This window comes from Dermatophagoides pteronyssinus, unplaced genomic scaffold (assembly GCF_027571235.1).
Source record: "Dermatophagoides pteronyssinus isolate colony J.1.1.1.1 unplaced genomic scaffold, Derpt_VIB-CSIC_2022.12 sq0005, whole genome shotgun sequence".
Lineage (NCBI taxonomy): Eukaryota > Metazoa > Arthropoda > Arachnida > Sarcoptiformes > Pyroglyphidae > Dermatophagoides > Dermatophagoides pteronyssinus.
This window is the reverse complement of record NW_027461529.1, coordinates 1,638,100-1,655,307: the sequence shown is the minus strand read 5'-3', so window position 1 is coordinate 1,655,307 and position 17,208 is coordinate 1,638,100. Positions and strand designations below refer to the sequence as shown.

Here is a 17,208-nt window from a genome sequence, read left to right as displayed (position 1 = left end):
TTGTAAAACTTTCCTACCAAAAAAAAAAAAAAAAAAATGTGCATGGTTTTTTTGCATCATTTTTTCTCCTGTTTTATTTTTGGCTCATCAAATGCATGATGATGATGATGAATAAAGATTTTGAAATATTCAATTGAATCTAGTTTTGCTATAAAAAAAAGACAAAGGCAAAAAACAAACACACACACACACACACAATTTACCTGAATATAGATTAATAGAATACAATTCGATAGAATTCAGAAATAAGACACAGAAGAGAATCCAAAAGAAAAACTATTATTTTTCCATCAAAAAACAAAAACAATACAAAACAACAAAAATTTATGTGGCATAAAAGAATTTATTTTATAAAGTTTGTTGTTGTTCCAAAAAAAAACAAACTTGGACATCATAAAGTTAAAATTCTGGTTGTCGTTGTTGTTGTTTTCATTCTTTCGTTAACTTTATATTAATTTATAATCATATTTTGTAATAATTTATGTCAAAAAAATATATAAGTTTGTTTTGATTTTATTTATCTATATATTTTGGGCAAAAAAAAAGAGAGAAAGAGAAAGGAAAATTTAAAATAGTTTTTTGAGTTTTTTTTTTTTTTAAGTTTTTGCTTTGTCTGTATGAAAAACTTTTTGTTTTGTCATTCACTTGTCATCATCGGATATGACGACGACGATTTTGGTCAGAATCTCAGACCAGAATTTGGGCCAAATTGGATATTGTACTTTTTTTTCATTTTTATTTGGATAAATATTTTATTTTATTTGCTCTCTTTTTTTTTTTGTTTTGGTTATGCTCATAAATTCATTTTTTTTTGTTGAAATTTCATTTTACCCTTCAAATAGAAATGTAAACTTTTTCAATATTATTTGATTAAATTTGACCGGCTAACCATTGATGATGATGATGATGATCGAAAAATGGAAATTTGAAAAAAAATTTTGCCTGTTTTTTTTGCGAATGAATGTCTGTGTGAATATTCTTGATGCATATTTTGTTTTTTTGTTTAAAAATTTATTTCAAGCATTTTGTCTAAAATTGGTTTCTTGTTTGTTTGTTTGTTTGTTTGTTTGATGGAATCCATTTTCTTTGTTTTTCTCTCTCTCTCTCTCTCTCTCTCTCTCTCTCTCTCTCTCTCTTTTTGTTTACTCTCTACTCATATGCAACTTTTGCATCATAATTTATTTTATCGATTTGCACAGGAAACTATGTAGAATATTGGTCGATTTTTACTTTCTTTCTTTCTTTCATTTTTTTTTCATTATTTATTCTCAGTCAAACAACCACCACCATTCCATCAACAACAAAAAAAAATACCAACCAGAATAACTATGATCCATTTTGAAGAATTGGGATAGAGAGAAAAATAGAACCAAACAAAATAAAAAAAAAAATATGAAAAATATTTTTTACCATTTGCCAAAAAAAAAAAATGCAAAAAATTCTTTTCAAAATAAAGAATAATATTAAGGGAAAAAATTGTGGTCCTGAATATCTTTTTTTTTGTTGTATATCAAAGAATTTCATGTTTTGCATCCTGTGTGTGTGTTTGTGTTCGTTTTTGATTGATTTCTTCCGATTGGATCTTTTCTGTTTTTTCTTTTTCTTACTGGACCTATTGTGAATGCAATTTTCTTTTCTTTTTTTGTTGTTGTTGTTGTTGTTGCTTTATTATTGAATGAATTTTTTTTTCGGGAGGGGAAAAAAATTAACTTTGAATTTGAAAAATTTCATGTATGGTTACCATCCATGTTTATCATGTTTGTATAATATTGATTTTGTTTATTTTTGGGCTAAATTTTTTCGCATGATTTTTTTTGTTGTTGTTGTATGTGGATTGATTATTGAAGGAAAATATCATTCTTTTCTCTTTCTCTCTCTCTCTCTATCTATCTTTTTCGTAACACACTTAACATACCTGTCCAACGATAAGGGAAAAAAAACAGCAAACATTTTTTTTTTTTTTTTTTTGATTCAACTTAATAACAATTCACAACTAACAAATTTTCACAAACATATTGAACATAATAGACATATATATGAAATTCGTTCGAACAATAATTATTGAAGAGAAAAAATAATAATAATTAAACTAACAAAATTGACTCCGCTTTTGAATGAAATTTTTATTTTTATTTTTTTTTATTTTTTGAAATTAATGATTTTCTCATTTAATTAATTGATTCGCTTTTATTTTTCTTTGTTTTACTAACATTATTATTATTATTATTATAAACGCTTATTATAACATCATTTTGAATATAGATTATTGAATTTTTTTTTTGTGTTTTATTTGTGTGATAATGATGATAATCATCATCATTATAATTTGTTTATAATATTAATAGTTTTTTTTCTTATTATTTGAATGCGATTGTCGTTGTCGTTGTTGTTGTTTGTATTATATATTTTCCTAATCATTTTTGATTCTTGAATCTTGCATGTATTTTTTCATTCTTTTTTTTTCTTAGTTTTTTCGCTTGTCAATTATTAATTTGTTTGAATGTTATTATTATTATTACAGAATTTTAGTTTCAAACTTTTTTTTTCCTTGAATAAGTAAATCTCATTGATGTCTTTTCACAGATTGATTGTTTGATTGATTCATATTTAATCGTGTGACAATCGTCAATCGCTATGAAAGTCAAACAGGAGATTTTGTTTGTTTTTTTCCCCCTCATATTACTTTCACTATCATCCTTTTTTTTCTCTCTCTCATTTATTTGATTTTTTTTTCTCTTATGAATAATATATATTTGATATCAATACTAATCGAGAATATCTTGTTTATTTGATTAATTGAATTCTGGTGAATTTATTTTACCAATTTGATAGACAAAATTGAAGGCTTTACTAGATCACGAAGTTCAAGCATGTCAAGTTTGGAAAATGTTGGCAGTGAACCGATTCAATTTTTGATATTTGCCAACACTTATGTTCTCAAAACTGGTATGATTGAAAATTTTGATTAATTTTTATCTATTGAATGATTTGTTTTTTGTTTTGTTTTTTCTTTTGTCAAATGATAATTCAAATGACATTTCAGATACTTGTCCCAGTCCAACACTTTGGGTTGGTACAAGTTGTGGAACTGTAATTGTAATTACATTAACAATGCCCGATAGTATGGACAATCGTGTTCTTTGTTTACAAACTGTTCTAGCAACACCTAGTCGTAAGTGTCAATCAAATTGAATAATTAAAACCATTAATTTTTCATTGTTATTGTCATCCACAAAAAACAAAATAGCGACTATATTTCGTTTGAAAGGTTCAATATTAAATATTGGATTTCTTGATCTAAATGGGTGTAGTCTACCATTATCTGCTGAATCATGGAAAGATAATAATAAAAGAAATGAAACTTCAACACCAACAAGTATTAGCGAATCAACTAAACGTACCGGATCTTTAACTATTACTCGTACAGGAAGTGGTGGATCATCAAGCAATCGAATGTCTAAAACATCACCAACATCAAGTACAACTGATGTAAGAGATTCACATTTAGTTGTGCTTACATCGGAAAAACAGATTCGTTTGATTGTGATGCCTCAACAAATTTGTGCTCAAAAAGCGGTTATTACGGAAACATCATTTGCTGTTCGAGCTGATCTTGTATTTATTAAAAATCAAGGTTTGATTATGAAATGATTGTTATTTTTGCTCAAATTTTTTATCGTTTTTTTTCAAAATTCAAAGATGCTTATTGTTTAGCTGTATATCTCGGCACCGGTAACATTGTTGTCTATAGTTTGCCAAGTCTTCGTATCCTAATTGATCAGGATTTTTTACCTTTAACCGATGTTAGGTATGCGAATTGATTTATGTTTTCAATCAATAAATATAATTTCTATTTGATTTAGAATTGCACGAACAATACTTTTTAGTGTAAATGGCCATGGAATGTATTTGTCATCACCGTCAGAATTGACTAAATTTACAATATTGGCATCATTCTGTGACAATTTACCCGATATGATTGGTTCAGTATATAATGGTCCAAAAGATTTACCCGAACCGCCCAAGCAATCATTTTTAAAAGGTTTTTTCGGTGGTACACCTACACCATTAGATCGTGAAGAATTATTTGGTGAAACAAATGCCGGTAAAGCGCCCAAAACAATGGCACGTTTAATACCAGGTTCAGTTGAACATACCAAAGCACAATCCAGTGCTATTGGTGGTGAATTTGCCAAATTGAAAGAGGTAATATTGATTATTAACAATACAAAATTTAATGTTTGTTTTTTTTTTTGTTTGAAAAAATTAGAGTCTTAACGAACGTGGTGAACGTCTTGGTAAATTAGAAGATAGTACAGCTCGTATGCAAAATGAAGCTGAAGCATTTGGCAGTATGGCACATGCTGTTATGCTCAAATATCGTGATAAAAAATGGTATCAATTCTAGTAATACCTCATATAGTCAAAAAAAAAAAATATTATTCCTTCAACGATGAAGAAAAGATTCCTTATTAAACCATATGTGTTGTACATGTGTAAAAATCGAAAGAAGAAAAAAAAAACAAAAAAAACTGGATTTTTCAAAAAAAAATGAAAATTGTAGCGGTGTACTAGTGTTTGCGTTTAGCTCAAAATGAAAATTCATCGGAATATAACTTTTGATGAATAATCATTATCTGAATGTTTTTTTGTTGTTGTTTGTTTTTCGTTTTTAATGATGATGAAAAATCTATTATGAAGAATTTATTCTTGAAGATTTTGAATTATATTCGAACAAAAATAATAATAATAAGAAATGAATACGAATCATATTCAAACAAGGATTTTTCTTTCTCTGTTTCAATTAACGAACAATTGTTGGCAAACGAATGATGATGATGAATATATGAATATGGAAATATTATCATCATTGTTTTAATCATCATCATCATCATCATCATTAATAGCCGCTGTTGTTGATGTAATTCTACTTTTATTTCCATAATTTCAACAAAAAAACAAAAAAAAATTGAACATTTTTCTTTTTGATTTTTCAAGAAAAAACAAATAAAAAATATATATATTCAACATTACCATATAAGATTATTATCTATTATTCTGATGTTTAAAATGTTAAAATAGAATGATTTTATTTTTCCAAGAAAAAAAAAACAACACACCGACACACACACACTGATATAAAGAATTTTTTGAAAAAAAAAACATGGCTAGATTGTGATTATCATTTTGAAACATCCAAATCATCATCCTCATCATCATCATCATCATTATAATCATCGTTATAATCATCAATTTTTATTCAAAACAAAATGTCCATATATGATTCATTCAACTAATCATCGATAATAGCAAACGATAATTTTATTGATAATGAATATTATTGAAGAAAAAAAAACAAACATCATTTTTGGAACAAAACATTAACTAGGATATATCTTCATCAAATCATCCATCTATCTATCTATCATTTACATTTTTTTTTCTTTCATTCATTTTTTTCCTTGTACAAAATAATTATAATTTCATTTATCAAACAAAACAATTAAATCAATTAGATTTTTTGATGTCGTTGTTGTTGTTGTTGTTGTTCAAATTAGATTATCATTCAATTAATTGTATCATTGTGAAATTAACAGTATTTTTTTTCTAATTGTCAAGATCAAAACAAAAAAAAACAGCAACAACAACAAGAATTTTGTTAAGGTGATTTTTTTTTTGGTTCATTCGACGAATATTCATACATTCTTTCTATGATTAGAATTCATTATAATCATCATCATTGATAATCATAATGACATGATTACATTACAAACTGAACAAGATTTCAGAACAGGAAATCTTGTTTATTGCCAAATTAGAATCATTTTTTTGTTTCTCTGTTTTGTTTCGTATTTTAAATACTGTTTTACATATTTGAAATTTTTATGTTTTAGTTTAACACATACAACACAAGAACAAAAAAAAAATCAACCAAACAAACAATCAAAAAACAAAAAAAATGAAGAAAATTTCTAAATCAATACATAACCAAACAACATAAACGTAATCGTTTTAATCAAATTAAATCGAAATACAATTGATAATAGTTGGGAAAAAGACAGCAACAACAACAACATTAACCAAAAAATATTAATTTCATCATTTTAAACAAACCAAAAACAAAAACAAAAAAAAAATGTATAAACCAGACAAACATTTCATTTATGTCGAATCTTTTATCATCGTCATTATTTTCAATCCTCGATTCCTGTCATCATCTGTAATCATTAATTTCCTTTTTTTTTTTTGTTCAATTGATTTTTTCATCTTTTTTCATTCTTGTTCTTCTTCTGCTTTTTTTCACATCTAGATCTCAAGTACAAAACGATTCTAGATCAATTTTCATTCGAGATTTTTTTTTGTTGTTGTCGTTATCATCGTCATCATTAACACCATTCTTATTACAAACCAAAACATATTCTGTTTATTATTAAATACCAAATCTATAGTTACTAATAAAAAAAACATACAGATAATAGATTATTGTCAAACAACAGAATTCCAAAAACATTTAGATAACAACAAAAACAAAAACAAACAAAAATTTTTGAATCAACAAATCAAACATTATCGTTATTCAATGATTGTTTTTTGTTTTGTTTTTCTGTTTGCAAAACAAACATTTTCCTCATTTTATCGTTATTGTTATTTAATTATAATGTTACATTATTTGAAATTAAAAAAAAATAATAAAAATAAAAATTAATTAAAATTATAATTTGTGTTTGAATTCTTCTTTTTTTTGTAAAGCAAAAAGAAACTATTATTTTCGAATGAGGATAATTGAAAAGCGATAATTATTGAACAGAGAAAAAAAAACTAGAAATATGCTGACTTGATTAATCGATAATTTGAATGAATTTTTATCTAATCAACAACAACAAAATGAATTGAATTGAATTGAATTGAAATGGATTTTTTCCTCTAGTGTGTGTATTTTCTTCAATTCAAGTACAAGGTAACATTGGACAGAAAAAAAGTATTGAAATTAAATATCCTAAAATAACAAAATATTCGGTTTTTGTTGTTTAGTTTACATTAAAAAGGCAATAATTATACTTAGATTCATCAAAAATATGAAAAAAAACTAAAAATAAACAGAATGAAATGTTCATTTTTTTGTTTTGTTTTTTGGGGAAAAATGAATTACATTTATATTCATAATATTGATGAAGAGAAAGAAATTATCAACAAAAATTATTATTCGTTGTTTTTCATCATCATCATCATCATCATCATCATTCACATTATTATCAAATGTAAACAAATTAAATGATCGATTGATTAAATCACTAAACATAATTATCAGCTTTAGCTGAAGAAATTTGAATTCGTTTACATACACACATATACTCTCTATCTACTTTAACTTATTTTTTTTTGCTGATGATAATAAATGGGTATCATTAGGATTGGATGTGAATGTGAAGGATGTTGGTGTTGTTTTTATTGATATTTTGCTTTCGTTTTTCTACAAACATTCATTGATGACCCACTGATATCCAAAGATTCAATTTTATATTGTTGTTTGATGGATGATGATCATTTACTCAAATAAAATCCAACAAAAAAAAATTCTTGTTCCAACTGAACAAAAAAAGATGCGCATGCGGATGAAGAAAAAAAATTTGTAATATTGTGTGTGTGTTTAGTGATGTTTCGCAAAATAAAACAAAAAATTTCTCAATCGCCATTTTTGTTTCTCTTATATTTTCCATTATTTACAATGAAATGATTTTGAAATATTTTTTTCTTTTCAATCTCAACATTCAACATTTCGTAGTTTCTTTTTATTCCATCCATTCATCCAAATCAACATAATTATTACAGAGAAAAAAAAATAACATTAGACAATTTCGTCAATCTTATTTCATTCAACAACAACAACAACAACAACAACAGGGATAAAAGGAAAATCCTTCGTTTGACGTTCGTTTTGTTTTTTTTATTTCATTATTATTTCTTCATATTTTTTTTCAAATGAGAAAAATTTTGAAAATTGTTCAATAAATGATTAATTTTACAGAAGAAAAAGAGAAGAAAAAAAAAGAAAAATCCCGAAAGAATTTTCTTTCTATAGAAGATTGTTGTTGTTTTTTGTTATTATTATTATTGTTCTAGCAACAAGTTGTAATCATCATCATCATTATTACACAAACAAAACACAAAATATGAGAGACAAACATCTCATCTTTATTGGAACAAATGAAACATTGATAGTATAATATACAATGAATGAATGAATGAGGGAAGCAAAGATTGCCTCTTTTTTTTCTCTTTAATTCATTTGAAATTTTTTTTCCCAATCATTCTCTCTCTATCTATCATTACCTTTATTGATTTGAAACTAATGTTGTTTTGTTTTTTGTGTTTCACATTCGATAATAATAATAATAATAATAATAATAATAAACAAACGAGAGAAGAAGAAGAAAAAAAAATTGATTCAAATCGATTAATGATTGAAACTATCAGTGGAAACACTGTGTGTGTATATTGAGTTTGTTCCTTGCTTACTATATCGATAATAATGATGATGCTTTGATGGATCAACTTACAAACACATATACACACATACACAAACACACACGCTAATATAATCGATATAATAATTATGTTCCAATAGTGTGTGTGTGTGTTTAAATTTTGGATTTTTTTTCCCTGTGCAGGTTTTTTTTTTTACTATTATTACATGTCACATTGATGATGGATCAATAAATATGATGAGCAATATCTGTGATTTCATTTTGAAATAATAAAAATTAATTTAAAATTTTCAACAACAACAGCAACAACTTTAAATTGAACAAAACAAAAAATCAATAATTCCTTCATTGCTTCATTCGAATACTTAATTTAGTGAAACACAAGATAATATCACAAGACAAACAAAAAAAAGTTGTTTTTCGCTCTTTCACAATCACCATCATCGTCATCCTGTTTCCATCAAACAAAACAAAACAAAAAATGCTAAAAAATTTCAAGAATTTTTTCTTTTTCTTTTTTTTTTGTTGTTGAAAAACCAGGATTCATCGACTGAATGAAATTCAATTCCGTTCAATTTATTTTTGTTGTTTGTTTGTTTGTTTGTCATTTTTTCTCCCCAAGTTCACTGTAATTTCATCAATTGTTTGACGATATCCATCTTTTTTTTTAATATATTAAAATTTTAATAAAAAAAAATCGAATGTCATTTTTCTCATTCGTTTTTCCTGTTAGTTAATGTGCGTTAATATGAAAAAATATTTTTTTTTATATTCATTGTCGATGAAATTATCATCATCACAATTTTTTCCATTATTATTATAAAACTATTGTTGGAACATCCTTTTTTTTATGTGTTTTGTAAAATTTTGTTTTTCATTTTTGAATGTAGAAAAAGACGTCGATTGCCTAAATATAATCGATCCGATCATATTTAAAAAAAAAATTACAATCCTTTTTGAAATATAGAAATCATATTTATCGTTTCAACAACAACAACAACAACAACAGCAACAATAAATTCTAATGAATCATTTGTTTGAATCTCATTCAACTTTTAATCATTATAACGAAAACAACAACGATAACAACAATCAAATTCAACTAAAAATGCGTAAAATAATGCGATTAAATGGACATACAAATGTTCAACGTAAATCATCACGATCAATAATGATTGATAATAATGAAAATTCATTTGGAATTTTATCATTTTTTCGATTATATTCAAAATTTATGCTAGGTTTTTCATTATTTTCATTATGTTTAAGTATTGTTTTACTATTCATTGGTACATATGCTTATTATGAAGCACATATGATGGGAACTACATCATCATCATCATCATTACCATCAACATTGACAATAACAACAACGTCAAATATTAATAAAACCAATGAATCAAATATTAATCTACAATTTTATCGTTCAATAATGAATTTTTATGGTATAAATGAAACTGATCTATCAATGTTATATCAAATCGATACAATTATTCCAATGGATGATTTTAATCATTTTCATCATCATCAAGGTCGATTACATAGCTGTAAGTAACAAAAAAATAAAATAAAAATAAATAAATTTTAAAATAATGAGTATTCAAATTCATTTAAATCGATTGATTGATCGATGCAATAAATTCTGATTATCTGATTTTACTTAAATCATAATTATTCATTCATACATTTCATAGTAATTATTAAACATTGTTTTTCTGTTATTGTCATTTTGTTTTATTCCATCATCACTTTATCTCTCTCTCTACCTCTCTTGTAATGATGTTTTAATTTATGTCCTTTCAATGTTTTTCATGGACAAATTCAAAATCAGAATCAGTGAACAACAACAACAACAAGAGCAAAGAAAAAAATGCGCAATATTCACTGTATGATTGCACTGATGAATTAATTTCAAAGAAAATTATGATGATAACAAAAAAAAATCGATTCTCAATTTATTCATAACCTGAGTATGGGTTTTGTTATAAAATAAATGGTAAAGAAAACTACCAAAAAAAATGTGAATTTAATTTTCAGGATAAGATTCTTCATTCATTCATTTTGTTTGATTGAAAAACAAGTTATATTATTTGATTTAAAGACAAAAACGAAATTCCCAGCCAAAAAAAAAAAAAAAATGAAAATGATGAATGAATGAATGACCTCGGTCATTTTTTTCGGATTGCATGTACATACATGTCCTGTCATCCAGTTGTCTCTTGCATTTTTTTTTTTCGTTGTTGTTATTGTAAATCTGATAGAATTGATTTTGTTCTCTTTGATTTCATTTTTTCTCTTGTCATCATCATATAATATAATCATTGACCATCAATATTTTCTTTTGGATAATCATCATCATCATCATTACACATATTTCTTTGCTTTCATTCCATAATAATTTTTTTTTTTCCAACAAACAAACATATTCACATCATCATGTGTAATCATCAATACACGTACGTAAACATAGGGAAAACAGATAAAGAGAAAGAAAAAGAAATAAACAGATAATTAGTTTATCCAGGAGAAAGACAGAGTGAAAGAGATAGTGAAAAGAACATTTTCTAGAAAAATAACAAATAGCAATTATGATATTTGATGTTTAATATTGAAAAAGAAAACAAAAAATTTGAAAACAACTAGAAAAAAATGCTAATAATAATGAAAAACATGTATGGTATGGTATGTATGATGAACAAGTGCAAAACCATTGAAGATTGATAATGATTAGAAGATTTTGAATGGAATTTTTCTTTTCTGAAAACAAAATTAAGAAATATTTCAACAAAATGTAATTTCTGGCAATGAAAAATTTATTATTATTATTATAATGATTTGACATTCATGATTAACCAGATGAACAAACATTGAACAATAAAGCATTCAATCAATCCTTTATTTCTTTTTTTTTTTTTTTTTTTTGTTTGTTTGTTTACAAATATTAAATCAAAAAAAAAAAAAAAAAAAAAAAATAAACAGGAAAATCATTCATACATAGATAGATAAATATCGATAGATTGAAAATCAGTATTGCATTGAACAAATCCATACATAAGTAATAGCATTGAATGAAAAAAAAGTGAGAAAATTTCTGGCAATGAAAATTCATTCTGATTACATACATATTTACCAAAACAGACAAACAATCCTTGTTTCTTTTCTGAGAGAGAGAGACAAGAAAAAATTCAATGTAAAATATATTGCAGGATACATTAGATTTTTTTTATTTGAAAATAGTAAGAAAAAAAAAGACAGATAGTGGTAAAAATAATGATAATGTTTTTATGTAGTTGAATGTTGTTGTGTTAAATGAATGAATGAATGTCGGTCGATTATCCTTGACCTGATGGTCAAATAAATATGAAATGTTTTTTTTTTTTTTTTGGTCGCAGTTTTCTCTCCTTTTTTCTCTTTTTCCTATTTTATTAAGAGAAAAAATTATTCAACATTTAAATCAATGTTGATAAAAATGATAAATCGATGATAACAATGAATAATTAATTTCATTATTGATTGGAAAACAATTCAAAAGAAAAAAAATTTTAATATGAATTTTTAATTTTGATGAAACCAAAAACAAAAAATATGGAAAAAGTGCAATGGAAAAATAATAATAATTGACAATGACCATGGTCACAATAAGGATTGAGGTCCATTTGTCTTGGGATCAATAAATTTAATATTCAAATTGAAACAAAATGATTGATTGAAATTTTAATTTTTGTTTTGTTTTTTTTGTATAATTCAAACAGATCAAATAAGCATGTTATTCGTTGCTGTTATATCGATTTTGATTGAAGTTGGATTAATCTGTAGCATCATATTTGAACATTTCAAATTAAGCCTATTCTTTAATATTATTATGATTGCCGGATTGTTTCATCATTTATCATCATCATCATCATCATCATCATCATTATCATCATCAATAAATGCATCAACAACAACAACAATTATGGTACAGAATAATAATAGTAGTACGGATGATGGTATAACATCATCAATATCATTTATATATCAAATATTGTTCCTCGTTCTATTTCTATTCTATTCATTTGGTATAAAAGCAAAAAATAAGCTATCAAAACGTTTAATGATAAAAAATGAATTTGAATTGAATGCCGATCAACGTTTCATACAGAAAGCATAATTGTGATTCTATTTTTTTTCTGATTCTCTGAAACAATCGAAAGATGTTGAAATTGATAACTATAACTATTGTCATTATGTGTCGATACAATTATGATTCATTGATGGATTTTTCATAATCATTATCAATCATCATCATAATCACCATTCTCATCCTAATCATCATCATCATCATCATCATCATCATCAATATCATCATCATTCGAACATTTCACAATTGAACACCACACACACGCAAACAATTACACTAAGTCATTGATATAATAATATATGATTTGAATATTATGATTGTATAAGATCTTTTAAATCAATATAAAAATTTTTCCAGGTTGAAAATTTTTTTGTTTCCATCATTTCTCCACAAAAGAAAAATCCAATATTACAGAGCTGGCCAAACTGCGGCTCGCGAGCCGCATGTGGCTCGCGAGCCACACTTCTATAATTCAAAAATCGAGGGTGAGGAGGGTGAGCTTGGCCACCCCTGCAATATTATAATCGGTAGCAATAAGCGCCATCTCGTATTCTTAAAATGATAATGATAATCAAATAAATTTTCTGTTGATTTTATTGTTTAAAAAAATGATTAAAATTTGATTTTATTTATCGAATAAAATTTTTGAATTTTATTTTTGTAAATTAAAATTTAAAATAATTTCAATTTTATAAATAAAATTGATAACAATTTTCTTTCTGGTTTGTGTTTTTTTTAATCAAATAATAATAATAATTGTAATTGATTTTTTAATTTTATTAAATCGAAATCTGGCTTATAACAAATAATTAGTTAATTAATTTAATTAGTTGATTGAATTTAATAATTTAAATTGAATCCATTTTTTAATAGAAATTTTAATTTTTTATTTTTAATTGATCAATTTGTTGTGTTCAATTTATTTTTCTTTCAGAATTATAAAGAATATTTTGGTTTCAGAATTATATAATAATGAATTGTAATGAATTTTTGATGATGAACAATAATAATGATGATGATGATGATGATAATGGAAACTTTTTTTTCATATCATAATAATTGAATATTTTCATTTGGAATTTGAATTTTCGAAACAAAAAAATTTTTTTAATATGTTGGACGTTTACGTATACCACAATATTGATTTAATGTTTTCAAACCACATGGTCGTTTACAACATTCATCAACAATACCACGTTTTGGTCGTTGTATACGATGATTATAATTATTATTATGCGTACGTGTAAATGAATCTAACCACCAATCATTTAAATAACCTTGATTTGTATTTTTCATATTAATTTTGTTTTTGTTATTATTATTATTATTTAAATAAGATAATGATTGTTGATTTTGTTGTTGTTGTTGTTGTTGTTGTTGATCATGTTTATTATGTGAATATTTTAATATATTCAATATATCTGACCAGGTTAATTCATTCCAATTATTATTATTATTATTATTATAATTATTTTGTTTATAATTTTTGTTATTAATAACATTGTTATCATTATTAGCTAATGATAATTGATTCATATCAATCATACCGCCATTATTTGATATATCACTATTACTGTTCATAGTATATGGTTCATTACGACAATCTTTAATTGAATAAATGTCATATGTTTCTTGAATAAATAAAGAGAACAAACAAAAAAAAAAACATTAGAATAACATATATTCAACAATTCAACAATAATTTAATTTAATTTTCAAATGAAAGTACTTACCTTCGTGATTTGGATTAATATTGGATAATCCAGATGTACGTTTATTTGCATAATAACCTTTACAATAAAGTGCTAATGCTTTGATTAGATTTTCACCACAATAATGTTGTTTTTCTGCACCACGTGTTTCAATATTAATCGGTGATGATAATAATGCTGATGATGATAATAATGATGATGATGATGATGAAACCATCGGTACTAATGAATTGATTGTTTCATAATTATCAAAATTCATTCTATTCATATTATTATTATTATTATTATTGATATCATTATTCGATTTAGTCATCACCATTTCCGTGGCTGTAGAATCAGATGAATAAATTGGAAATAATGTTTCACCAACATTATTTTCAATGCCATTTTCATTATTTGATAAATTTGCCATGACGCCATAATTACTGTTGTTAACATTGATCAAATGGCATAAACAACTAATTAGTAATGTAATAATTGATAATAATTTAGATTTTCGATGTTTTTCGTTGGTTGTTGACATTTTTTTTGTTTGTTTGTTGTTCAAATTTTTGTTGAATGTCATTTGATGATTGTATAAATTGTATTGTTTTTAATTGTCGCTAAAATTGAATTTTTTTTCAAATTAAAATGTAAATTAACAAGAAAAAAACCATTAAAAGCAAAAGGTCACATGCAATCAAATAGTATGAATGATTACTTTTCAGATGATTTTATGTTCATTTATTCCATCATTTCACATAATTATTCAACAAAAATACAAAATACAAATTACGTGAAATACGAATTGAATTTAGAATTCAATTCAACCAGATCATCATTGACGATACTGATAATATTGAAACGAAAAAAATTTTCATCAATATTATTTTGATTGTAAATTGTTGATACTTTTCTTTTGATATAATTATAATAATAATTTTTGTCACAAATATTAATACGAATAAAGTATGTTTATAGTCATACATTCGATTCTATTAATTTGGAATTTATCATCCAAATATCAATATTTTCGAATCACTGATTGTTTCAACAAAAAATTTACTAATTTTAGATTGATTTTGTTGAACAGTTTTTATATGGAGTTACTGTTCATTGGTCACTGACATCATCATCATCATCATCATTATTATATGATTTGCTCAGAATAATAATGTGTACAATCTATTATTTCAAAATCAAAACCCGGTTTCAAAACAAAACAAAAAAAAAAATGATATTTTTTCCATATAATTCCTGCAGTATTCTATACATAGAAACAAAATGGACAAATTTCTACATCAAATCATACGCAATTTTAAATATGGATAAATACGGATAAAGAATCAAATTCCGTTATGCGTATTGTATACAAGGAATTTTTCATTTCTGGATTTGAATCGGAAACAAAAAAAAAGAAAATGGAGAAGAAAGAGAAAAGTAAATGAAAATCCCTTATCAATTTTGTTTGTTTTTTTGGTCGTTCACAAAGATTGATCAATTATAGATTAGTAAAATATTTGTCAATAAAATCTAGAAAATCTAGAAAAACCATATGCCTGTCATTTGCAATGAAAATTCTTATGAAATGTAAAAGCGGATCGATCAAATAAAAATTATTATTTTTTTAAAATAAAATTTTTCAATTTCCAAATTGAATTTATTTAGAAATTTTATCAATGTCATCATCAACAACATTATATTTCAATGATCAGATGATTCGTGATATTGAATGGTACCAACAACAACAACAACAAAAACAAAAATCAGATTACAACATATAAATCACATTATTTGTAGATTGACATTGATCACGATCAAAGAATCGTTCAAGAAAATTTAATCCTTCATAAGCGTCATATGGATAGTTTCAGTGAAAGGAGAGAGAGAGAGAGCGAGAGAGAAAAAGAACCAGAAAAATTTTGTAAAATAATAATAATTCAAAGAAAATGATAATCCTAATCCATTCTTTTTCAGTTACCAATTTCAATGGATTATGTTGACCTTAGTCATTAAGGAATTTGTTGTTGTTGATGTTGTTTGTCGAAAATTTGCCTATGTGAATTTGGATCAGAATTTTTTTTTTCTTATAATCATCATATGATTCATATGATTTCAATCACATGGTACTTTTGATGGTCAATTATTCTAGGATTTCTATATTTTTTTTGTTTTTTGTTTTCAACAATTTTAATTCTTTTATTTTGACAACAAAAAAAAACACATTAAAATTTTGTTTAAAAAATGGTGATAAACATTTGAACAAAATGTTTTATGACGCAAATATCAATTTCAAAATTTTCCAATTTCATCCATATTGATCTATATTGATATATTCGTATCATGTAAAACAAGTGGGACGAAAATGGAAACTGTTTAGCAACCAAAAACAATCGATAAACACTTTTAGTCAATCCAGTTTGAATGATCGGATTTTTGGTTTTGAAAAAAAAATCTTTTCCTCGCAATAATAATTTTTTTCGAAATAAAAATTTCAAAAAATTTGATAATTTTAGCAACAACAACACAACACAAAACACACGACCAAGGACAATTTTGATTTCATTTTTTTTTTGTTTTTGTTTTGTTTTTCACCATTGCTTGAAATTGCTATTTTTGTTTTTTTTACCAATAAAAAAAATGTAACAATCATTATTATTCAGAAATTAATTTTGAAAAAAAACTATTAGGAAAGAATAAAATGCCAGAAAATGATAGAAAAAACCAATTGGTACGATACATACGAACAACAACAATGAAAAAAAACAGGTAATCCGACAAATTTCAATGTCAATCTCTTGTTATTTTTTTCTGGTTATTGTTACTTTTTTAACAATTATTATTATTTTTTCTATTTTGTAAATTTTTTTTGTTTGTTTGTTTGATATTTTATTTTAGTAACCAAATTGGA

At 24.9% G+C, this 17,208-nt stretch overlaps 3 protein-coding genes across 7 annotated transcripts in view; 2 read left to right on the top strand and 1 right to left on the bottom strand.

Annotated features, from left to right (window-relative positions):
• The window catches only part of Tomosyn (syntaxin-binding protein tomosyn), a 37,753-nt gene extending 31,288 nt beyond the window's left edge, over window positions 1–6,465 (top strand). For all 3 annotated transcript variants that reach the window (XM_027339084.2, XM_027339085.2, XM_027339086.2), the window contains exons 15-20: window positions 2,833–2,946; window positions 3,044–3,172; window positions 3,248–3,634; window positions 3,700–3,808; window positions 3,864–4,206; window positions 4,271–6,465. In XM_027339084.2, the coding sequence (XP_027194885.1) occupies window positions 2,833–2,946; window positions 3,044–3,172; window positions 3,248–3,634; window positions 3,700–3,808; window positions 3,864–4,206; window positions 4,271–4,408 (1,220 nt within the window). In that variant the 3' untranslated portion in view covers window positions 4,409–6,465. The remainder of the gene's footprint in view (window positions 1–2,832; window positions 2,947–3,043; window positions 3,173–3,247; window positions 3,635–3,699; window positions 3,809–3,863; window positions 4,207–4,270) is intronic.
• Window positions 6,466–7,333: 868 nt separating this feature from the next.
• Window positions 7,334–13,261, top strand: LOC113789700 (uncharacterized). Of its 3 annotated transcripts, XM_075819849.1 has the most exons (4): window positions 7,334–7,929; window positions 8,627–9,224; window positions 9,377–10,033; window positions 12,239–13,261. In XM_075819849.1, exons 3-4 carry the CDS (start codon window positions 9,511–9,513, stop codon window positions 12,634–12,636), a joined length of 921 nt encoding a protein of 306 aa, XP_075675964.1. In that variant the 5' UTR covers window positions 7,334–7,929; window positions 8,627–9,224; window positions 9,377–9,510; the 3' UTR covers window positions 12,637–13,261. The 3 variants fall into 3 exon arrangements, with proteins under 3 accessions (XP_075675964.1, XP_027195070.2, XP_075675963.1); XM_027339269.2 differs by lacking the exon at window positions 8,627–9,224 and having other exon boundaries at window positions 9,454–10,033; XM_075819848.1 differs by lacking the exon at window positions 8,627–9,224.
• A 101-nt stretch (window positions 13,262–13,362) lies between these two features.
• LOC113789723 (uncharacterized) lies at window positions 13,363–15,364 on the bottom strand. The gene is made up of 3 exons (XM_075819847.1): window positions 15,019–15,364; window positions 14,340–14,920; window positions 13,363–14,237 (listed from the first exon to the last, which is right to left on the bottom strand). Exons 2-3 carry the CDS (start codon window positions 14,881–14,883, stop codon window positions 13,714–13,716), a joined length of 1,068 nt encoding a protein of 355 aa, XP_075675962.1. The 5' UTR covers window positions 14,884–14,920; window positions 15,019–15,364; the 3' UTR covers window positions 13,363–13,713.
• Window positions 15,365–17,208: the final 1,844 nt, after the last annotated feature.

Bases quoted from the DNA above. Each gene is read 5' to 3' on its own strand.
- LOC113789700 (XM_027339269.2), top strand. From the start codon at position 9,511: ATGAATCATTTGTTTGAATCTCATTCAACTTTTAATCATTATAACGAA. The intron at 10,034-12,238 runs GTAAGTAACAAA...TAATTCAAACAG, and splicing joins TCAAGGTCGATTACATAGCT to ATCAAATAAGCATGTTATTC.
- LOC113789723 (XM_075819847.1), bottom strand. From the start codon at position 14,883: ATGACATTCAACAAAAATTTGAACAACAAACAAACAAAAAAAATGTCA. The intron at 14,238-14,339 runs GTAAGTACTTTC...TATTTATTCAAG, and splicing joins TATTAATCCAAATCACGAAG to AAACATATGACATTTATTCA.